Source organism: Bos javanicus, chromosome 18 (assembly GCF_032452875.1).
Source record: "Bos javanicus breed banteng chromosome 18, ARS-OSU_banteng_1.0, whole genome shotgun sequence".
NCBI classification, from domain to species: domain Eukaryota; kingdom Metazoa; phylum Chordata; class Mammalia; order Artiodactyla; family Bovidae; genus Bos; species Bos javanicus.
In genome coordinates this window covers 26,424,129-26,448,023 of record NC_083885.1, presented here as the reverse complement: position 1 = coordinate 26,448,023, position 23,895 = coordinate 26,424,129, and the positions used below count along the sequence as shown (strand labels likewise).

Here is a 23,895-nt window from a genome sequence, read left to right as displayed (position 1 = left end):
ACTAGCTGGTTGGTTAAGAAGGTGCCCCCCATCCTTGCCCACCCCTGCTCCTTTGGCTTCTCCCTATAGAGGCCCTAGTGACGGGGAGTGGGCACAGTGGTTGCCTGGACCCAAGGACCTCAACTGGAACCCATTTCCTGTGGGCAGTCCTGAGACCAGGTTGCAGCTCCAGACCTCCCCTGGGCTTCCTTCCATCCTGTCAGAAGCAGGAAGCATTGGCCCTCAGAATGCTATCAAGATGGTGCCTTGTGATTTCGTGGTGGTCCCCACCTCAGTCTAGTCTGGGGTTGAGATGCACTGAGGCTGGGCTGGGAACTGCTGGCCACCCAGGCCTGCTGGAAGGTTAATCCAGCTCTGTGCTGCCACCCCTGGCAGAGCCTGGTCCCCAGCATGAAGAGACCAGGCAGGAAGGCCCCTGCCCGCCTAGGCGCCCAGGTCCCCGCACCTTGTGCCACCCTGGAGCTCTCTGTTCCCAGTGGTTTCCAGGGAAACCGGCTAACACAATGCACATGGGCTGTATTTTTAGAGCGGCGTCCTCTCTCCCCTCCCCCACTTTCTCTTCCATTCTTTCTGATGTGTGCACATTCATCCCTCCATCCGGTGGGGAGCTGAAAGAAGGGCCCCCACCCTGGAAGTCTCTTCCCCATTAGGGAGTCTTTAGCCTCCAGCCTCCCTGAATACCCGACTCAATTAAATGCCTTGGCAGGACTGGGATGTCCCCGCCCTCACCCAGGTCTGTTACGAAACCACCCTGGAGACCCATCCTCCCCAAGGACGGTGCTATTAAAAGGGCTGAGAGTGGGCAGTGCAGGGACAGATGGCCTGTGAGGGAGGGGGTGGTGGGGAAGGGGGCTGCAAAGAGAAACCTCATACTCCAGAGAACCGGGGATGTCTCAGCCCCAGGAAAACAGGGACCGCCCAGGGCCCAGCAGGTGGTGGTGTGGGGCTCCAGAACAGAGGCCACAGCAGGCATTCTTCCCAGGTGGTGGTGGCAGACAAGTTCCTTCCTAAGAGAGCTGTGATTGGGAGGGAAAAAGCAGGGATTCCCTGGTGGCTCAGTGGTAAAGAATCTGCTTGTCAATACAGGAGACGTGGGTTCAATCCCTGATCCAGGAAGATCCCACATGCCACAGAGCTACTAAACCCATGAGCCACAACTATTGAGCCTGTGCTCTAGAGCCAGCGAGCCACAGCTGCTGAAGCCTGAGCTCTCTAGAGCCCGTGCTCCACGGCAAGAGAAGCCATCGCAATGAGAAGCCCAGGCACTGCCACTGGAGAGTAGCCCCCTGCTCGCTGCACTGCCCAGAGCAGCAACAAAGACCCAGCATAGCCAAGAAGTAAATAATTTTTAAAAATTAAAAGAAGGCAGCTAGATAATGTTACAAGAAAATGAGATTCCTATCAAATCAATACATTGTATACCTTAAACTTATTATACAATGTTATATGTCAACTTTGGTATCTCAATAAAGCTGGAAAAAAGCTTTCAGAAAAGAGTGAGGTTCCTATCAAGTCCCACAAGGAAGCCTGAGTCAGGTCTGTACAGAGTCAGGGGGCACAGAGCAGGTGGGGTGGGAGGTGCCCGGGGGGAGGGGGTCTTGGAGCCATAGCGATGGGCCTTTTCACTCTGTCTTTCCCCTCCTCTTAATCCCCAGGTCCCTAAAGGCAACGCAGAGTGTTAGAAACAAATGGGCCTGGGATGAATTCCAGCCCTCAGCTTCTCAGTGGTTAGGTCCGCAGTCCCTGGAATCTCTTCTGTCTCACTCACTGCCTAGCTTTATTTTGAGCAGGCCACTAACAGGATTGCTTATCTGCAAAGTGGGAGTGGTAGCCTCCCTTTGCCCACCTCAGAAAGCTTTGAGGTACAACAAAGACAACAGACAGAAATGTGTTTTTGTAATTTATTTTTAGTATTTTTACTATATACCAGGTGTTATTTGTTTTTTTAAACTTTTTTTTTTTTTTCTGTATTGGGTATAGCCAATTAACAATGTTGTGATAATTACAGGTGAACAGCAAAGGGACCCAGCCATACATACACATGTATCCATTCTCTCCCAAACTCTCCTCCCATCCAGGCTTCCCCATAACATTGAGCAGAGTTCCCTGTGCTATACAGTGGGTCCTAGTTGCTTATCCATTTTAAATGTAGCAGTGTATACAGGTCCATCCCAAACTCCCTATCCCTTCCCCACAGTCTTCCCCTTACCCCAGGAACTATAAGTTTATTCTCTAAATCTGTGAGTCTGAGAAACATGCTTTTAAAATAGATTTCTATACCCATTTGGATGGGACAAAAATCACAGGGTTGATTGGGGTCCTCCTAACTTTCTTCTGCCTACTTGGAGGATTTTCTTTTTCTCTTGTCTCCTGTTTAAGGAAAGTCATACCTGCTGGCAGGGAGGCTCTGCTGATGTTTGCAATAAAAGGACAGGAAAGGGGTGAGGGAGAGAAAGCAAGGGCTCTTTGGCTGGGTGACGGAAAGGGGCCCTAGAGCAGAGTGAAGGTGGGTGAATTCTTTAAAAGGAATTGCATTTCTTTTCTATTACTTTTGGTTGCTGATTTTGTGCTTCTTTAAATGTGATTCTGTGCTGAGACCTGGGCCATGTGAATGCTCAGACTTAACAGGGTTAAAAATGTAAATGACTACTATGATCGTTCCTGAGGTGTGTAGTTGGTGTGTAATCACTCAGTCATGTCCAGCTGTTTGCGACCCCGTGGACTACTGGAGCCAACCAGGCTCCTCTGTCCATGGGATTTCCCAGGCAAGAATACTGGAGTGGTTTGCCATTTCCTTCTCCAGGGGATCTCCCCGACTCGGGGATTGAACCTGTATGTCCTACATTAGCTAGGTGAGTTCTTTACCACTGAGCCACCTGGGAAGCCCCGAAACTATTCAATAAATGCTTCAATTAAACTGATCAGTGGCAGTTACGCATCCTATGGAATAAAGCCATCGTTGAGTAGAAGCCCAGCTCGGTCAGTAGTAGGGGCATCTGGAAATACGTGCAGGGATTTGAGCTTGTCTCAGCAACTGGGAGGAGAAGGCAATGGCAACCTATTCCAGTACTCTTGCCTGGCAAATCCCACGGACAGAGGAGCCTGGTAGGCTGCAGTCCATGGGGTTGCCAGGAGGCGGACACGACTGAAGCGACTTAGCAGCAGCAGCAGCAACCGGGGGCACCTACAGTGGTTAGGAGTCAGAGGCAAGGAAGGCTGCCTGGGGATACCGCTGCACAGTGAAGCATCGCTCCCCACCCCAAAACGCCTTGAGCTGCCCCCCTGAGAAACACAAGAGCTGAAGGAGAAGGAAGGCCAGACACCAACAGGGTGAAGTTAGCGTATGCAGGTGAACCAGATCCTGTGGGACAGGGAGAAACCAAACTATAAAAGGGGTAGGACTTTCTTGTTTTTTCAATCATTGGAGGGAGGGGGGTCTCTGGCAGGTCATGGTCAGGGTCTTGGTCCAAGGCACCCTGTGGTTGATGCACTCCTGAAAGTCCTAGTTATGATGTCCCGTTACGAGAAGAGCCTTGAGCAAATGGAACAAGGAGCAGAGCCAGTCTGACCTGGGCAGCTCCACCCTGGGGAAGGGTCTGTGCCACAGATTGAGAAGGAGGTCACTTAGGGCAGGATCAGACTCACGTTCAAGCCTGGGCACCTGATGCCCTTCCATCTACCCACACCACGCCAGCACTGTGGTTTGAAAAGAAGTCCCAGAACTCAGGGACCCAGAACTCAGGAACTTTGCTTCCAGCTGCATTGTGTAGAGGGTTGAGAGCTGTCCGAGTAGCTGGCCCCTCATATCACTCTCACCGTCTGGATGCAGACCTCAGAGGGCTGGGACAGCGCTGGTGGCGGGCCTGGGATGGAGACAGACCTTCCCTCAGCATCCCCATCTCACAGGTGAGGCAAGAACAGGCGCACGGAGGGTGTGACTGGTGCAAGTCCCCTGTGGCGCATCCAGGGAGGAACCCCAGAGCCCGTGCTCTTAAACCCAACTCTAGGGAATCCCCTGGTGGCCCAGTGGCTCAGGACTCAGTGCTCTCACTGCCAGGGCCCCAGGTTCAATTCCTGGTCAGGGCACTTAGATCCCGCAGGCTGCATTGTGGCCGACTGCCCACCCCCACACCCCATAAAAAAAAACAAACCCTGCTCTACACAGATTCTGTTTCCCTGGGGTAGATGGCTTAACAGGAGGCTGCAGGGAACATGATCTTGTGTTCTGGCCCAGCCTCCATTTCCTCTCCCATTACAGCCCCCTGCTTTATGCCAAATTTGACCTAGACTACGTCTCCTGCTTCTTCCTTGATTTGGGCCCATGAATTCCTATCTCTCCACAACCGCCACCCTGCCAACACACACACACACACACACACTCCCACTGTGCTGAAGGCAGCCATATTTGGATGCCGACACTCAGCTAAAGACCCCAGCTGACTCAGTCGGCCCATTATTCCTGCAGGAAGCACGTGCTTCTGTGCATGCTCTTCCCTCTGCCTGAAATGCCTTTCCCCATCACATGCCCACAACAATGACAACAGCAATAATAATGAAAATAAATTGTTAATATTTTCTGACACGATGTGTGTTTGTTGAGTGACATGAAATGAATGAATGAATGATTCTTTGCTCAGACTCTAACGTATTAAATGATTGGTAACATTCAGTGTCAATGAGGTTGTGGGGAAAATGCAAATCTCTCTCAATAATTCCGTTTCTAGGTATTTATCCTGAAGAAAAACACGAAGAGGCTCTGCACAGGGGTGCACTCTGCAGCGCTCTTTGGAATAGGAAAAAAAGTGAAAAGAATCATCACAAGGAAAATAAATGTCAGGAGAATGGTTAAACAAACCCTGGCACATCTATACCCCTGAGCATCACACAGCTATTTAAAAAATGAGGCAGGTCCACTCAAACAGATAAGGAAGGCATTCTAAAATACGCAGGTAAGAGAAAAGGGCATGGCACAGAATAATAAGTATAAATAAATAAGCCCATTTATGTGAAAAATACATGCATGGAACAGGTACTTTTATTTGCAAATTAAAAAAGAAAAAATGTCCTCGAATGAATCAGGGTAACTATAACAATGCTCATTTCAGAGGAAGAATATGTATTTGGAAGAGTCTAAAAGGAGACTTTTATTCTACAGAGCTGCTGCTGCTGCTGCTAAGTCGCTTCAGTCATGTCCGACTCTGTGCGACCCCATAGACGGCAGCCCGCCAGGCTCAGCCATCCCTGGGATTCTCTAGGCAAGAACACCTGAGTGGGTTGCCATTTCCTTCTCCAATGCATGAAAGTGAAAGGTGAAAGTGAAGTCGCTCAGTCGTGTCTGACTCTTAGCGACCCCATGGACTGCAGCCTACCAGGCTCCTCCGTCCATGGGATTTTCCAAGCAAGAGTACTGGAGCGGGGTGCCATTGCCTTCTCCGATTCTACAGAGCAGATCTTATCAAATCTAAGATACCATCAATTAGAGCTGACACTAACATTTTATGAATCAATAGAAAAGAAGGGAAAAAAAAACCCATTATTGATGAAATTAATACTGCCCCCTACATTTTAACTTTTTATTTTGAAATAATTTCAGATTTACAGAAAAATCACAGAAAAAAAAGCACAGAAACTTCCTACATACTCCTCATTCGGCTTCCTCTAGAATGTCACCGTGCTACAGAACCTTAAACAATTAGAGAAACCAGGAAGGAAAATACTGATATAATCCGGTGATACAATCTGCACCGGTCACTGAATTTCACGTTTTCCAGCAGCCTCCGTGTCCAGGATGCCACACTGCCCTTAGTCGCCGCACGGTCCCTCCATTCAGGGACAGTTCCTCAGTCTGTCTTTTATGATGCTGACACCCGAGAAACACTGAGTAGTTAAAATCTGTAGACTGTCCCTCAGTCTGGGTTTGTCTCTCTCTTTTTTTTTTTATGATTAGACCGAGGTTTTGTATTTTTCCCAAGAAGACAGCAGAAGAGATGTGCCCTTGTCACTGCGTCATTTCATGGGGTACAAGATGTCAGTCTGTCTCATTACTGGGGAACCTTAAGCTTGATCCCCTGACTCAGGTTCTGCCGGGTTTCTCCAGTGTAAAGTTACTGTTTTTCCCTTTGTAACTAACATGTATCTTGTGGGAAGATCCTTTGAGACTATGCAGACATCTTGTTTCTCATCATACTTTCTGCCCACTAATTTTAACAACTATGGATGAGGCTTGCCTACAGTTATTACAGTGGTATTTGCTTGATGATCGTTTTCTATTTCCATCATCCCTTCTACATTTATTAATCGGATTTCTCCTGGAAGACACAGAGTTGTCTTTTCTTCTCCATTCACTGATTTATTCAATTACTTATTTTATTCTATGGGTTATAATCCATTTCCATTATTATTTTATTGTTCTGATTGCACCAGATTTGGCCATTGGGAGTTAAGTTGGCTCTTGGGTCCTTTCACCATTCGCTGTCTTTTTTATTTTTTAGTAGCTTCTAATTTACTCCAAACTCATCTTTTATTTTTTCTGCCTCACACACACACTTTTCTCTATCTATGTATGTATCTGTATATCTATTAAAAATCTGGAATTTATACTGACATCTCTAATTCCAATTCAACACCAGTTTATTCTAACTTCCCTCCTTTCATTATTTGTAATTGTTTTTCTTCCACAGTGAGAAACCTGGCTATAATTATCCGCAATATTTTTATTTGCTCATTCCTACTATACACACAAAGTAACTGCAGAACTGTCACTAACATAATGAGTTCTTATCATTCAGAACTTTTGGTAATTAATTTTTTTAAATATTTTATTCTTATAGACTTAGACCCACATCTATTACTCTTATAAGTTCTTTTTTAAAAAAACTGAAGTATAACAATGGAATATTACTCAGCTATTAAAAAGAATGCATTTGAATCAGTGCTAATGAGGTGAACGAAACTGGAGCCTATTATACGGAGTGAGTCAGAAAGGAAAACACCAATACATTATATTAACACATATATGTGGAATTTAGAAAGATGGTAATGATGACCCTATATGTGAGACTGCAAAAGAGACATAGATATAAAGAACAGATTTTTGGACTCGTGGGAGAAGACGAGGGTAGGATGATCTGAGAGAATAGCATTGAAACATGTATATTACCATATGTGAAATAGATCATCAGTCCAAGTTTGATGCATGAAACAGGGCACTCAAAGCTGGTGCACTGGGATGACCCTGAGGGATGGGATGGGGAGCAAGGTCGGAGGGGGATTCAGGATAGGGGACACATATACAACCATGGTTAATTCATGTCAATGTATGGCAAAAACCACTACAATATTATAAAGTAATGAACCTCCAATTAAAATAAATAAATTTTTTAAAAAAATAAAAAAAATTGAAGTATAGTTGCTGTACAATGCTTGTAAATTCTTAAAAAGAAATAGAAGTGAAAAAAAAATAGAAGTGAAATAAACTGCATCAGTTCTTCCTAAAACTTCTTCACATTCAGGATCCAATGTTTCTGAATTGCTCTCTCTCTTTTTTTGGCTGCCTGGGTCTTTGTTGCTGCAAGAGGGCTTTCTCTAAGGGGGCTACTCTCTAGCTGCAGTGCGAGGGTGTCTCATTTCAGTGGCTTCTCTTGTTGCAGAGCACAGACTCCAGAGCTTGCTGGCTTCAGTAGCTCTGCTGGGCTTAGCTGCTCCACGGCATGTGGAATCTTCCCTGACCAGGGATTGAACCTGCATCCTCTGCATTGGTAGGTGGATTCTTAACCACTAGACCACCAGGGAAGTCCCACTCTGTCTTGAGGTTGTGGCTGGCTATGCTTTTCCATGGAGTCCCAGCTCCTCTGATATCAGGAATGTCGCTGGTACAGCATTTCCCAAGAGGGCTCCACTACCACCTCCAGGATTTCTCACCAGACTACACCTTCTGGTGTACCATGATGCCCACCTCACCAAGAGAGGATATATGTCAGAGATGTTATGAAAAAAAGGTGCATCTGAGAGTTGCCATACCATAGCTCTTTTATAAAATTTTCTTCCATTGAGGCACAGCACCTATGTGTGAACTCTGTTTCTGTACACAACACGGTTCCAGACATTAAACAAACCTCCAACCTTCAGACCAAGCTGCAGACAGAATGGGAATCCCAATAATATATTCCATGTAAGCAGCTTGTGTATGGAGCCAGGAAAAAGTCCACTGTGACAGAGACTGTTAATTGTCCCCCAGTATCTGTTCTCCCCTTGATACTCTTAATACTAGATCCCCAAATTTTAGATGAGTAGGTAGACAAGGGAATAAAGCCTATTTATGACAACAATCAGCCAGTTAGATGTAAGTGGAACCATGTGACTTTGGGATAGTGGTCTTAAAGGGAGGAGACATGCCATTCTTCAGCCCTTCCTTCTTTTTGCTGACTGGAATACAGATGTGATGGTGGGAACTTGAACAGCCATTTTGGACCCTGAGGCTGGATACTAAAGGAGGTAGAGTACCACTATAGATAGCGTCTAAGTTCCTGAGAGTCATGAAGCCATGGTTCTGGATGGCCTAGCTCTAGACTCTGCTTATAAAAGAGGGAAATATCCTTTATCTTCTTTTATCCATATTTTAATTGAGGTATATTTGATTTACAATGTTGTGTTAGTTTCAGGCATTGAGCAATGATTCAGTTATATATATATATTTTATATATTACACATATATTTCAGATTCTTTTCTGTTACAGGTTATTACAAGATATTGAATATGGTTCCCTGTGCTATACAGTAGGTCCTTGTTTATCTATTTTAGAATAGTGTGTATCTGTTAATCCCAAATTCCTAATTTATCCCTCCTCCCTCTTTCACCTTTGGTAGCCATAAATTTGTTTTCTATGTCTGCGAGTGTGTTTCTGTTCTGCTGTTTAATCTATTATTATTATCCTTGGCTTTCTGTCACATACCATCGAAGCTAATTTAAACTTGGGACATTTTTCTTGGAATCCCAGCCTAACATGCTAAAGGAACCCAAAGAAAAGGAACAGGCTGGGCCTGCCTGAGGGGACACAGGGAAATTCTGCAGACCCCTCTTTGCAGCGGGCAGCATTCTCACTTCAGAGAGTAAGCCAGCCCCTTCCAGACCACCCCTCACAGGCTCACAGAAGCTGCGTCAACACTGGTAACCATGACCCACATTCAAAAGTTAAAACGCTCTCAGTCTGGCACTTGGGGCCGCAAATTCTCAAGTTTCTTGAACACAGGTGCCTCGATTCACTCCTGTATCTTTGCCTAATTTGGCAAACGTCCGGAAACAAAGATACTGGATGTTTGTGCAAGATTCAAAGCGGGTAACACAAGGCAACAAGTCTCCCCCAGCTCGCAGGTCTGCAGTGTGGTCTGCAGGAAAGAGAGAGCCTGAAGGAGCAGCTTTCTGACTGGGTATTTCTCTCCCAGAAAGCCCCCGTCCCCTCTGAATTGCCTCTTGTATTCCTATTTTGAGGAACAACACACACCTGGCAGGAAATCACCCACCCCAAGCCGCTCCCAGGGTCTCCCCGCCTCACATACAATGTCTGCAGAAGGGGGCCGCGTGTCAGTGCCGCTCAACCCAGGCCATTTCTTCTCATAGCAGTACCTGGTTGGGGAAATGTCACCCCCGCCCCACTCTCAGCCCGCATGGCACCAGAATGATCACACTCTCAGGGCAGCCGAGTGGCTCAGGTCTACATCCTTCATTTATTCACTCATTCATTCAATCGCCAAATACTGACCTACTATGTGCCGGGTACTGTTTCAGGCACCGGAGATAAAAGACCGATGATTACAGACAAGAAGCCCTACATCTGTGGAACTTTCAGGAGAATTCCAATCAACAAATCCAAGTAAATACCCGGTGTGCCAGACATGCCGGGAGCACCAGGAAGCAACATCACAGTAGGGGGAGGAGCGTGGGGCTGTGATCTGAAACAGAGTGTAAGAGTGGGCCTCCCCGAGGAGGTGATGAGAGCAAAGGCGTGGAGGAGGTGAGGGAGGGGGCTGTGTGGATGCCTAGGAGAGTGCTCAGGGCAGAGGAACAGCAAGTGCTAAGGCCGTGAGGCAGGTGTTTGCCTGGTGGCTTCGGGTGGATTCGGGTGGATTCGAGGAAGGCAGCCAGCATGGCTGGAGCAGAGTGAGTCGAGGGGAGCGGGGAGGGAGGGGTAAGGACAAAGAGTGAAGAGTGGAGGAGGCATCAGATCACATTTCATCTAGAAGTTTTGTTAGAAAAACTCTGGCTTTTCCTGAGGTACCTTAGAGGTTTTGGTTTTTAAAAAATTATTTATTTGGCTGCACTGGGTCTTACTTGTGGCAAGTGGGGTCTTTGTTGCAGTATGTGGGATCTTTTTTTTTTTTTAAGTTGCAGCATGCAGAATCTTCAGTTGCAGCATGTGGGAGCTTTTAGTTGCAGCACATGGGATCTAGTTCCCTGACCAGGCATCGAACCCAGGCCCCCTGCATTGGGAGTGCAGAGTCTTACCCACTGGACCACCAGGGAAGTCTCTGCCTTGGAGGGTTTTGAGCAGCAGGGTGATGTGATAGGATTTCCATGTTAAAGTCTCCCTTCTCCTGCTATGTGTGGAGCAGACCTAGGGCATAAGGGTGGGAGCAGGGAGACCAGTTGCTGCAGTAATCCAGGAAAGAGATGCTGAAGGCCTGGGTGGAGGTGGTGGCTGGGTATGTTCTGAGGGTAGAGCTGGCGGGAGCTGCAGGTGGATCAGATATGGGGAATGAGAGACAGAGAAGAGTCCAAGGTGATCTGGGTTTGTCCTGAGCCACTGGAGGGAAAGAGCTGCTGTTTATGGGCCCAGAAGGCCTTGGGAAAAAGAGGGTGGGGTTGGGGGAAAAGCTCAGGCAGTTGGCTTAGACCTGAGCCAGGGGATGCTGCCAATGGGGTTCTAGAGTCTGCACTTCGGGAGAGAGGTGTGGACTGGACCCATCACCACAGAGACAGGGTCTGAACCCGGAGCTGTCACCTGATGGGCGAGGAGCAGGTGTGCGCTTGGGTGGGACAGGCCAGGATTCTCACTTGCCCAGGACTGGAGCATCACCAGGCACACAGGGCCTATGCTGCTTTCCCCACCCCTGCCCCAACATGAACTGAAAAAACATCTCAGTCCTCAAAGGTATTGGATGTGGGGCTAAAGACGTATGGTCATTTTGGTTGGAGTGTACACGTGTGGTTTGGTGTTTAAAGCACCTGAGGACTGGGACTTCCCTGGTGGCCCACTGGCTAAGGCACTGCACTCCCAATGCAGGGGGCCCAGCTTGATCCCCGGTCAGGGAACTAGGTTCCACATGCTGCAACTAAGAGTTCACATGCCAGAAGTAAAGATCCCACATACTGCAAACAAGACCTGTGTGCGCGTGTGCTCAGTCGCTCAGTTGTGTCTGACTCTTCAACTCCATGGACTGTAACCCACCAGGCTCCTTGGTCCATGGGATTTCCCAGGCAAGAATGCCAGAATGGATTGCCATTTCCTCCTCCAGGGGGATCTTCCTGACCCAGGGATCGAACCTGTGTCTCCTCCATCTTAACCTGCTGAGCCATCAGGAAAGCCCTTGTAGGAATTAGGATCATAATATATCTGGGGGCCAAAATTCAGCCTAGCACGTGTGTACACACACACACACCCCAGCTGTGTGTTATCCACTTTGCCTACAATGACTTCCTCCTCCCTATACTTATGGAAAGGCAAGTTCAATATCTACCGTGAATGACACTTCCTCCCTAGAGTTTTCCAAGAACATACCCTCTTCACAAAAGCAGACTTCAGACCGCCTTTAGAATCCCCCCAGGAATTCTGGTTTCATCAGACCCCCAGAGCTTCACACGTTCCCCTATGCATTTGTTAATTTTTCATTTTTTAAAATAGAACTTGAATGTCATGCAATACACATTCACTGAGAAAAGTCAGAAGAGCAAAAAGAAAAAATCACATATGATCCTAGTAACCAGAGGAAACCACTGTTAACATTTTTGCTTATCTCTTTTCACTTCCAGTGCTAATCTGTACATTTAAAAACAAAAAACACTGTTCTGAAACATCTTTTGGACTCTGGAGCCAGATCTCCTGGTTGAAATTTCAGCCAGTTACTTGCCATCTGTGTGACCTTAAGCAAGTTATTTAACTTCTCTGGGCTTTGGTTTCCTCATCTGTCTAAAAGGAGGAAATAACAGCACATATTTCATAGGGTGGTTATGATGATGAGTTAACATATAGAAAGTGCTTTGGACTGTGCCTGGCACACGACAAATGCCATAGAAGTGTGAGCTGTCATCACGTTATTATATGTATATCAGGAGACATCTGTTCAGGTGGGTAAGTGACTTTCGGTAGCCTAATTCACAGCTGCCTGAGGTTGCCTGGTGTGAGTGTGCTCCTGTTTATTTAGCCTCCCCTACTGTTAGGCGGTTGTCTCCAGTTGTTTTTCCTTCCTTTCTATAAGCAACTACGGGATAACATCCTTGAACAAACACCTCTGAACACATCTTTATTTGTTCCCAGAAATTCAACTGCTGAGTCACAGACCATACATATTTTTGAGCTTTTGATACATCACTGCCATCTTGCCCTTCATAAAGCTGCACCAGTGGAACAGCTTGCCCATCTCCCCACACCCCGTGTAAGGACCTGCTCCCCTCCCCGCTGGTCCAGCAACCCACGTGTCCCTTCACACCTGACTCCAGCACCTGAGTGAAGCAGTGAAGTTTACTAAAATGGATGGGCTAGCAATGAGGATTCAGGGTCTTGGGGGGGTGGTAAATCTATGCCTCAGTTTCCCCCACATATAAATATATGGGTCAGAGTTATACCTGCCCACAATCTAACACTATTTAAATACACATTCCACGCGTTAAAATGATACCAAAATTCCAGACTGAACTGGCCAAAGTTTGGCTTTCTAATCACACATCAAGCATATTTTGAAAGTTTCCAGCGTCTAATACTGACGCTCCCAAGGGACCATTTTTCAGAGCCTTAAATCTGCCATTTTAGAGCTCTGACTCCGAACCCTCCTAGAGACAGACTGCTGGAGAACAAATGCACAAAAACCATCACCTTCCTGCTAGCAAACAGACAAATGTCCCACTTTTCCCATCTCACTAAAGAATAAAAAAAGGCACCAAGAGTCTGTCCTCTGAAGCCGCAGAGAGCTTGTGCGTGGGCAGGACAGAGTCCTGGGTCCTTCTTACCATGCTAACAAGGGAGGGCCTTTGTTCCCATTTTATTGATAAAGAGACGGAGGCTTGGAGAAATTAAGAATATGCTCAGGAGCTGAGAGCAGAGAGGAGACTCTGAAATTCACACCCTCTGATTCTTGAATCCCTGCTCTCCCTGTGCGGGAGCACCCTGGAAGGGCGTCTGGAAACTAGGTGCTGGCCGCCTAAGCATTGTTCGTGGGTGAAGAACCACCTCCTCTTCTTGCTGAAACAAAAAGACAGGCTCGGGCTGCCCATAACAATTCATGGGCATCCTTCCAGCCCCATAAGTAAGGGGGACTAGCTTTCCCTACCTTGTGTCAGAGCTGTGGACGTCAGACCAGCAGGACCCAACCCTAGAAAATCATGTCTCCCCTTCCCAAGTGACGGAGAACCTAAGGCTGAAGCAGAGTCCCCCAGATGCACATCTCAGGAGGCCTGGATTGTGTGGAGAGCCCAGAGGAAGAAAGGAGCTGGAAATTCCCTGAAGAAGGGATCCGGTGACTGGAGCACAGAGGGAAGGGGAGGAGACCTCAGGACACAGCTTAGGGACAACAGCCCCACCTCTCCCACTCGCTGCCCACCTGCCAGATGCTGCTCTTGACGTTTTACACACAGTCTCACCACTGTGTGGGCGGTGCCACGACGAGCCCATTTCACAGATGAGGAAAGTGAAGGGTAGAGCAGCTGTGAGACTGGCCCGGAAGAGCTAGGCAGTTAGAAACGCATAGGATGGCTCAGGGCTCAGGACTCAGGTTTGAAACAAAGCACCACCTCTTCTCAGCTGTATGATGTGAGGCAGAGACTGGCCTCACTGGTAAAATGATCACAATAATAAAATGGGAGAATGTGAAAACTATAAACAGCTCAATAAACATGAGTTGAACAGAGGTTCAGTGAAATAATTTCCTAATGCTGATGTGCGGGCAGGGAGTTGGAGACCTCTATGAAATTATCCTGGAGATGCTGCTGAGCCTGGCTCAGTCAACAATTATTGAGCGCTTGCTGTATGCCACTACGAGAAACCAACCACAACCTGTGACCTGCTCATCGGCCAATGGAGCAGATAGGTCAAATTTTCACAGATGCATGGAACAGGGATAAAGTGGGTGAAAGCAGATCCAGACTTTCTAGTGGCCAATCAGCCAGGGCAGGTGGATTCTCCATCACAGGGACAGCTAAGACCAAGGAACCCGAGGGGAGATGAAGCCCACGAGGTGCCCACCAGGGGCCAGGCCCCAGCCAGGAGTGTCTCCTGTGCCATTTCAGCAAGCTTCACCCCAGCTTATAGAGGCAGGGGTCAACAGTTTCACCTCTAAGATGAGAAAACTGGAGTCAGAGAGGTTAAGCCACCTGTCTGAGGTCATGCAGCTGGCCTGCAGAGGGGCTGGGATATGAACCCAGATTGGTGGGGCCAGGAAGAGGATGGGAGGGAGTTGGAGAAAGAGGGAAAGCTGGAAAAACCACTGGAGCTGGGGCATGCCCTGTCTCCCAGGGCCTGGTGAGAGAAAATGGCAGTGGGACCCAGGACTGAAGACTGACCAAGGGAGCCCTGTTCCAGCCTGGCCAGGGGCACAGAGTCTGTGAGAACTGGGCAAGTCTGTCTAATGAGGGAGGAGGGGCCCTGACCCATATAGCCAGAGGATGAGGGTACACTGTATTGGGACCCCAAAGCCTGGAGCCCCGCCAGAGCCCCCACACATGTCTCCCACCAATATTCCTCCTCCAGGCCCTTCTGGGGCTAAAGGAGAAGGATCCAGGAGTTCTGTCCTGCTTGGGGAGCTCTAAAAACCCACCCACGGGGTGGTGAAAACTTTCCCTCCGGGGGATTAACAAGTCCAGCCACCTGTGCTTCCCTTTGAAGTCAGGAGGACTGGCCTGCCTCAGGTGAGTTCTACAAAGAAAATTGGCAGGGAACTGGCCGGGGGGAGCCGTTGGCTAACTGGGCTCAGAGCTTGCTCTTCTGAGCACTTGGTTAGTGTTCCCAATGCTCCAGGAACAGCGCCCATCTCCTCTTCTCTACGAGCCTGGCCTGAGCCAAGGAGGACTCACTGTTACTTGAACCCATACCTACAACACCAAACTTTACCTATCCCCTCCCCCGCACTCCATCCCACACACTCCAGCCCTCCAGCCTCTGCTTGGTTCAAGCCTCTCTCATATCCCAAGCCCTCTGCATGTGCTGGTCCCTCCATTCTTCAGCCTGTAGCACTACCTCCCTCTCCATTAATAGAAAATCTGTCTTTTAGGGTGCAGTTCAAATGCTGCCACATGCTCAAATCTCTCCTCTCCCCTCATCTCCCACCTCAGGCTCCAACCTGCTTCCTGAGTGTGTCCCCACACCAAACCCCCTTCCCTGTCCTGTCCTCTGTTCTGCGCTCTGTTCCCATGCACCCGGTGGCAAGGTCCTCCAGGCGAGGGACTGAACCTCCCAGGTACCAGAGGATATTTTCTGGAACCCATGTGTCTTTGCAACACACACTGACTGAGCACCCCAGAGCCGGGCACCTGGGGGCATCTGGACCTCCCTGCTGTTCCCAGCCCCCATCCTCCTGTCTTCGTCTCTGCACCTCTCCCCTGGGGAGACCACAGGAGCCACCAGTAGGGTTAGCCCTTCCTGTCTGGGAGACTGTCTGCACCCTTCAGACCCCTTGCCCCGTCCCCTTCCTCCTCTCCAGAGCAGACCCAGTGTCCTCTTTTGATTCCAGCCACTGTACCCGGGATGTGGTTTCCAGCAGAGTGGCTGGCACTTCTTCAGAGGGGCCCAAGGCTGAAGTTTCCTGGTCATCAGCTTCCAATCTGGCTCCCCACTCTCCTGATCACTGGCCTCTACTCCCAGCGAGTAACTTCTCGCAGGGAGGGCTGCTCAGATTGTCACAGGGAGCCGGAAATCCGAGCCCCCTCCCTCGCCAGCCCCCAAGTCTATTGGAGCCCAGGGAGCTCCTTTCTTGGGGGGAACGGAGCGACACTGATAGAAGGGCAGGGGCTCCAAGCTCCCTTTCTTCTTCTGAAGACCTGACTAGAGCTTGACTCCAGCGGGCCGCTCCCCCGACCACATCCCGGCAGCAAGCGCTCTACCCACCCCGACGCCGGGCCGCGGAGACTCAGAGAGCAAAGCCGGGCAGGGCACCGCCCCAAGTCCTCTCCCGGGGCCCGGCTCCGCACAGGAACCCGCAGCGCACAAGGTAGGAATTAGCTGGTGTCCGCACCCTCTCCTCCTGCGCCAACCCGAGACACCCCAAAGCCCTGGCCGCCGCCACCGCGCCGGGCTCCTGCTCCAACTCGGAAAGTAGCGGGCGGCGAGGCCGCGCCGAGGGGCGGCGGCCGGGAAGGGCCGGCGGTACCTGTCAGCAGCTCGATCTTGTGTCCCAGCACCTTCATCTCGGCGTCCGGCGCTGCCCGGCTCGCGGCTGCGGCGTCGGGGGAGTACGCTCGGCGGAGCCAGGGACAGGAGCGCGGGAGGCGAGGAGGGAAGCGGCAGGAGAGCGAGGAGCGGAGCAGGAGGAGCCGCCGGGAGCCGGGAGCGCTCTCGCCGCCCCCTATGCCGCGCTCCCCCCCTCCAAATAGGTTTAAAAAAATCCACCAATTGCACGACCGCGCACCCCTAAAAGGCGCCCGCCGCCACCTGGTCCGGGTGAACTCCGGGAGGCGGAGAGAGAGCGCGGGGTGGGCGCGGGTGACACTCCGCGAGGCGGCGGGAGGGGGCCCCTCTGCCCGCCGCGCTTACAAAAAGGCCCTGCCGCCCCCGATGTTGCGATCCGGGAGGCGCGGGGGGGCGCGGTGCGGCGGGGCCCTGGCCTTGGCGGAGACGGGGGTGGTCCCCGTGTCGGGCCGGAAAGGCGAAGAGGAAGAGCCCTGGCGGGGTGGAGTGGGGTGGGGAGGAGATGCCGCCCTCCTAGGCGAAGTGTGGCCCGGCGACAAGGCGGCCGGCTCGCGGGTCGGGGTCGCGCGCGGGGGCTGCACCGAGGCAGGGGGGCCAGCCGCGGCTGCAGTGGCCGGGGGGTGGCGGGAGATGGGCCTCGGGGCGCTGCCGACTCACCTAGAGAGACGCGAGCAAGACAGACGCGCAGGCGGGGAGCCAGGCCTCCTCGCCGCCGCCGCCAACGCGCGGGTGCAGGTGCGGGCAACCCGGGGCCCCTCCGCAGAGCCACCGCTGCTGGGGGCGGGGGCCGGGCCGGGGGCGGTGCGCCGCGGGGGGCGTGCCCACGAGGGCGCGGGGAGGGTGGGCGCTAGTCCCGGTGCTGCGCCGGGCCTGGGGGCTGGACCCGGGAGGCGGTTCCTGGGCGCGTGGCTTCCGCCTCCCGCGGCGAGCTAGACGCCGGGACACCCGAACCCAGCGCAGAGCCCGGCTTGATCGGCCTGTTCCTCACCTCCTGCAGGCGCCCGGAGGAAGGGTCCCCGCTGCTCCGAGTGCGCCGGGCGCGGTGGGAGGCCCCGCCCGCCCCGCCCGTCCCCTGGTCGCCGCGCCGCGTCGAGCTCCCGAGGGAGGGAGCGGTCTCTGCCCCAGTCTTTGTTTAGATTCCCCGGGAGCCGGAGGAGACAGCACCCCGCTCCCCCGCCCCGTCGCTGGCTGGGAACCGCCGGGGGACAGTCCTGGGGTGTCTGGAAGAGCCAGGTGCTCAGCGGGGCTTTGGGTCGTCGGCGCCTGTTTGCAGAGCCTGAGGGTTTCCTTGGGGAAACTCATGCGGGAGTAACTCCAGGCACAGGTGTTTGGGGCCCTCAGGTTCCCCCTCCCTACCCCCAGAGCTTCCTCCCCACCCCCCTAACAGAATGTGTCCAAGTCCCTACTCTCCGCCATTCACCCTCCATCATCTGAGCCAGTAGGAACCTGGGGACCCCTTTGGTCCTCACGCTCCCTCTGGTCAGGCCCAGGGACCTTGCTCTCACCTGTTACCCCAAGAGAGGGAGCGCCAGCGTCCCCGGATGGAGTCCTACTGTAGGGAGAATGGGAGTGGGATGACCTGAGAAACTTTACTTGGGGGAGGCAGTTCAAGTGAAGGGCTCCTGGAGACCAGGGTTCTACCCGGGTTCTGCCACTGACTTTGGGCAGGGCTCTGCCCCTCCTGATTCCAGCCTTTCTGGGGCACAGTGACTGTGTGGGACCAGGTCATCTGGGCAGTCTGGGATGTTTCAGGCTGAGAGGTCAATGGGATTCTTCAAGGTCTCTCCCCCTTCACTGGATCTTTATCTGGACTAGTTTGTAGTCCTAGCTTTCCCTCAACTCCAGCCTTCCGAGGAAGCTACTATGATCTTGAGTTAACCCACTCTCCAATGTTTAGGAAGCTGGTAAGACTGGGTGGCCCTAGATGGGGTGCATATTCCTGCTTGGGGTGCAGTATATAGACTGCAAGCTTGGGTTCTCCTTACAACTCTGGGGCTCACCTTGGGGAAATCCTTGCCTCTCAGTTTCCTCCTTTGCAGAGGGGATGCTGAGGGGAGGTGGTGAGAGAGTAAACCTCTACATCCAAAACACCCAGGAAGCCGGTTCTATAGATCCAAGTCTGGAGCTGGTCCTTAAGAGCACAGGCTGGTTCTACAGTTTCCTGGTTGTGTGACTTATCCTCTCCGAGGCTTCATGTCATACTCTATGAAACTGGGATGATGCTGACCTCAGAGGGTGCCTAAGAATTCACTGATGGCATAGAATGCTTTAGTATAGTGCCAGACTCACAGTTGAAATGCTCAGTAAATAGTCCCTATGATTACTGATGATAAAACTGTAATTATTGTATTAGAGATTCTTTCAGGCTTTTCTGAATTCTACCCTTTCCAATAATTTCAGAGCTAGTCACTGAACAAAACTGATTGCTGATGGTCTAGTAACATAATTCACGAGGCCTAGCCTGTTCTAAATTCTCTGGCAAATTCCCGAGGGAAACAGGCCCCGGGAGGATGTAAAAGACTGCCCGATAACAGATTTGACACTGTGACTCAACTGTCTCTGTGCAGAATGCTGTCTGCCAGGGACTTGAAGTAATGTGAACAACCCACCTGCCTCAGAATCCATGAACCCCAAGTGGGCATTCAAGGGGTCAGGTTGAGGATATGAAGTCCTAAGAAAATGCAGCGACTCAACAGATGATGAAGCAATGTGATTGTATGAACACTGCCCTCACCGGGGCCTATTGCATCAAGGAAAGTTGCTTCAGGTATAGGCAGGGAGGAGGGCTTTGAGCCCTTCTGGAGGAGTCAGTCACTCTAGGCAGAGGAGTCCCAGCTGAGTCAGTAGATGGACAAGGTCTCCATTCCTTTTTCTCCAGGGCTCTTCTTCATCCTTGTGATGGAGGCATGGTGTTTGGAGGCAGGTTGGGTGGCAGAGTTTTAGATATATATATATTTTTTTTAATTTTTATTTACTTATTGGCTGTGCTGCACATGGGTTTTCTCTCGTTTTGGTGAGTGGGGCTACTCTCTAGTTGTAGTGTGCAGCTTCTTACTGCGGTGGCTTCTCTTGCTGCAAAGCACAGGCTCTGGAGCATGGGCTCAGGAGTTGCGGCACCTGGGCTTGGTTGCTCTACAGCATGTGGGATCATCCCAGACCAGGGATGAAACCAGTGTCCCCTGCACTGCAAGGCAGATTCTTAACCACGGGATCACCAGGAAAGCCTCTGGCAGGGTTTTTAACAGAGGAAAGCAGGGCATGGCAGATGGCCAGGGTGTTGGCTGGGACAGGGGGCCTCTAAGACATGTCCCTCAAGCCTCACTCCTCATTACGAGAAAAAGGCTGCGAAAGTTGCTGCCCTCTCTGGACTTCCCTTTTTCCCATTTGTAGACCAGGGAAGAGACTGCCTGCACCTCAGCTGCAGACAAGATCCAGCCTATCTGAAGATCTCTCTGGGCCTTCATTTCCTGATCTGGAAACTCAAGCAAAGATATCAGTCTGGGTGGTTGCAGGAACTAGAAACCTACTCTGTCTGGTGTAAGCAAAACAGAGCTATGTTAGAAGGATGGAGGGCAGCCCTGGGGATCTCAGGATGCAGGCCCAATCCTGAAGCATTGGTGCCATCCCCCCACAGATACTACCACAGCACCGCCCCTGGGCAGGATGTGGGATACTAGCATCAGGACCATGGCTGCCTCTGAAGCCAGAGGTGCTGTGGCCGCTTTGTCACCAGGATGGTGACATGGTCTTGGCTTTCTTATGTTACCAGATTCTAATTCACAGACAAGAATGGGATGTCTGATTGGAAGTGCCTGGACCACGTATTCTGTCAAAGCTGCAAGGGAGGCTGGGAAAAGGTATTTTCAGTTCCTCTAGTGGGAGGTGGACCCTGCCTCATAGGAAGGGCGTGTCTGATGCTGTTGGCCAAGAGTGACCAGTGCCGACTTCAGATAATGATGGACTCGTTATGAAACTGCTGTGAGATGACGCACACGGGCCCTCAGCTCTGAGCCTGGCATGGAGGGAACACATTATCCTAGGTCGTTGAAAGTCATATCACACTGCCAATCTACAGTGTCAGGCAAGGATGCTCCTACATCCTTCAGTCTTTGATTTTTCAGCAGGTGAAAGACACAAGGACCTTGAGGACAGTATGGCTCGCTGCCCTTCCAGATGCAGAGGCAGCTCTGGTCCCGCTGCCAGGAGGACAGGTGACTGTGTTTTTCCATTGTGGTGATGAATTGGGCTGAGTCACCATCCCTCTCCAGTCCCCTCGTGACCATGACTGGGAGCAAGTGAAAAGAACCAGCAGGTGGGGTCAGGGGTGCAGAGGAGCCTGGGGCCATGGAAGCTTCCTCTCTTAGCAAGGGGAGGGTGAGCAGAAATGGTCCCCCCCAACACACACAACTAACCCTCCCTACTCAGTCATCATGAGTCAAATGGCCTCAGGGAGAGAAGAGAGGATCCTTTCTCTTCTTTTACAGGCTTGGCTGAGTGCCTCTTTGGTGCCAAGATCTGTGCTGAGTGCACTGGAGAAACCAGAGCAGATCAGGCACTGACCTTGACTTTCAGGTTTGTGCACCAATGGAGGAAGCCAGCTCAGAGTCCCATAATCTGGGTTCTGAGCAGACTCTGCTGACATGTGCAGTTGAGGTTCCTGTGCAGTACAGTGGGGGCCTGGAGGGGTCAGCAAGGGCTTCATGGAGGAAGAGGCATCTGAGCCTGCAGAGAGGCAGAAGGTCAGAGGATGGAGATAGAAGAGGGGGTGATTGGGAGAGATGATCCCTGAATCCATCCATCCATCCAACACTGGGTCAGCCAGGCCCCGTGATAAGCTCAGGGAGGCACAGAGCTGAGCGTGCTGCAGTCTTGCCCTCTATCAGGAGCTCCTGGATTTACGTGGAAAAGGCTGGGTGTGCATGAGCAGATGATAAGGAAGCTGAAATGAGCAAGTGGGCAGCGGTGAGAGCCTGCTCTCAGGCACTCTGGAATTTCACCAGCCACCAGATTATCTGCTCCCTGCTCCTGGGCCACCCTGGACTACTCACTGGCTATGTCGCCACCTCCTTTTCCCCATAACATGGAATGACCCCCATCTCCCCCAGCAGGGTCCACCCTTTGCTCTCCAGGAAACTCCAGACACCCTACTCTGTCCTCCCCCATCCCAGAGGACAGCAGAGCACCCACCAGTTCCCTTTGAGAGTGCTCTCCATCTCCCCTGGAAGCTTTACCAGACATATGCAGCCCCAGTATATGCCGAGTCCAGCAAAGGGGTGATCTGATAATACATCTTTAAAATTCCAAAAGTCATCTATGCTCAATGCAGAACACTCAGTGCAGAGGAAAAAATTAAAACCACTCATAATTCCATTGCCTAAAGATGACCAGCGTTCACATGTTAACACTGGGGAGGGGTGGGGAGGGGTGCGTCCTTCAGCACTTTGTGTTTTTTCTCCAAGGAATCATACCGCATATATTTTTGCCACTCTATCTTTTTTCACTTGCCAGTATATCATGAACATTGACCCTGATAAAATTACTCTTCTGCAATGCAATTATAAGAGCTACACTGTCTTTATTGTGTGAAGTGAAGTGAAAGTCGCTCAGTCATGTCTGACTCTTTGTGACCCCAGGGACTACACAGTCCATGGAATTCTCCAGGTCAGAATACTGGAGTGGGTAGCCTTTCCCTTCTCCAGGGGATCTTCCCAACCCAGGGATCAAACCCAGGTCTCCCGCATTGCAGGCGGATTCTTTACCGCCTGAGCCACAAGGGAAGCCCATTACTGTGTGGGTGCTGCATTATTTTCAGAGCTAGTCCCACAGTATTGGGCATGTAGGAATGTTTCCAATTTTTCAGTTAGAAACATTGTTGCTAGTAATTTATGCCAAGATGCTACTTTGCTCACATATCTTGGATGACCTCCTAAGGCCACCCTGCAGCCTCCTTTTGCTTGGCTACTTGACCTCTGCCCTCTCTGACCTCTGCCAAGGTCAGCCCATCTATCCTTGACAGGAGACCTGTATTGTGGTGCCCTGATTGGCTTTGTACCTATGCAGGTTCATTCGGGCATCCTCCGGGAAAAGTGAGTGATTATCCCACCTTCCCAATTGTGCTAATTTCATTTTAAAGCCTAATTTTTTTTTTTTGATCTTGTACTTGTAAGCTGTTACCAATGGGGGAAACTGAGCTAAGGGTACACAAGACATCTCTGTAATTCTTTTCTTTTTTTTGGCAACTTCCTGTAAATCTATCATTACTTCAAATAAAACTTTAAAAAAAAACAAACAGAAGTTCAGGTAGTCCTGGAGGGATCTATTTGGCCCCAGTTTCAGGAAATAATGTTTTTAAGTCTACACTTTGTCACAAGGACCAGAAATAGGAGTTCCCTGCTTTAGTTTCCCCTGAAGGGTGGGAAACACCCCAGGGAAAGACAGCTCTCCTGGTGGGTGGTGGGTGGCTCTCCAAGCTTTCCTGGATCCTAACTCTGCTGCTGGCCTCAATCATGAGCTTCAGGGGCCTGATCAACCCTGCTTGCAGTGGGAAGGGAGAACAAAGAGGGCAGGGAGGAGGCACAGCTTCCCCCACGGATCCCAGGGAACTCCTGGGTAAACAGCAATTTGCAGCAAGCAGACAGAAAGCTAAAACTTGCTCTTTGGAGGACAGCTAAGCCATTCTCCTTCCAAAGAGGACAGACAAGTCTGGAGAAGCCTCTGTCCTGAAGTTCTGGAGAGAATGGCCCACTTTCTACAGGGTGATTGTCCCGACCCCACCCCAGACCTGAGCTAAAGCCGTAGGATGAGCTGGGGTGCCACGCCCCACACCTGGGTTAGCCCCTAGGCTGAGCCGCCCCGGGCATTCTGCCCTCCTCCAGTGTTCCCACAGTGTCCTCGGCCCCATGATAACAGGGTTGGGTGGAGTCAGAGGTTCTAACCAAGTTCCCAGAAAATAGAAACTGAGGAACTGACACAGGATGCTGTGTGGAGGGTTCCCAAGACGACCCTCGAGCTTGATTTACTAGAAGGACTCACGGAACTCAGAAACATCACTTCCCTCATAGTTACCATTTACTGCAGTGAAAGGACTCAGGTCAAATCCCTAAAGAGAGAGAGGTGCATGAGCAGAGTCTGGGAGACTCCAGGAGCAAGCTTCCAGGCGTCCTTCTCAGAGGAGTCACACACAGGCACGGTCAATGCTTCCAGCACTGGTGTGTCACATCACAAGTGGCGTATCAACCAGAGGTGCGCACCTGAGCCCCGGGGCGCAGGGTTTTAATTGGTGCACACA

General features: G+C 50.9%; 1 protein-coding gene and 1 non-coding gene across 6 annotated transcripts in view; both read right to left on the bottom strand.

The window, feature by feature from the left end:
* NDRG4 (NDRG family member 4) overlaps window positions 1-17,376 on the bottom strand; it is a 42,690-nt gene extending 25,314 nt beyond the window's left edge. For 2 of the 5 annotated variants that reach the window (XM_061387394.1, XM_061387390.1), the window contains exon 1: window positions 16,570-16,701. In XM_061387394.1, the coding sequence (XP_061243378.1) occupies window positions 16,570-16,606 (37 nt within the window). In that variant the 5' untranslated portion in view covers window positions 16,607-16,701. Of the gene's footprint in view, window positions 1-16,569; window positions 16,771-17,264 lie in introns of those variants that run through there. The other 3 variants (XM_061387391.1, XM_061387395.1, XM_061387393.1) reach the window with 3 other exon arrangements.
* Window positions 10,447-10,519, bottom strand: TRNAG-CCC (transfer RNA glycine (anticodon CCC)). Its single transcript has one exon. It is a non-coding gene; the product is annotated as a tRNA-Gly (tRNA).
* Window positions 17,377-23,895: the final 6,519 nt, after the last annotated feature.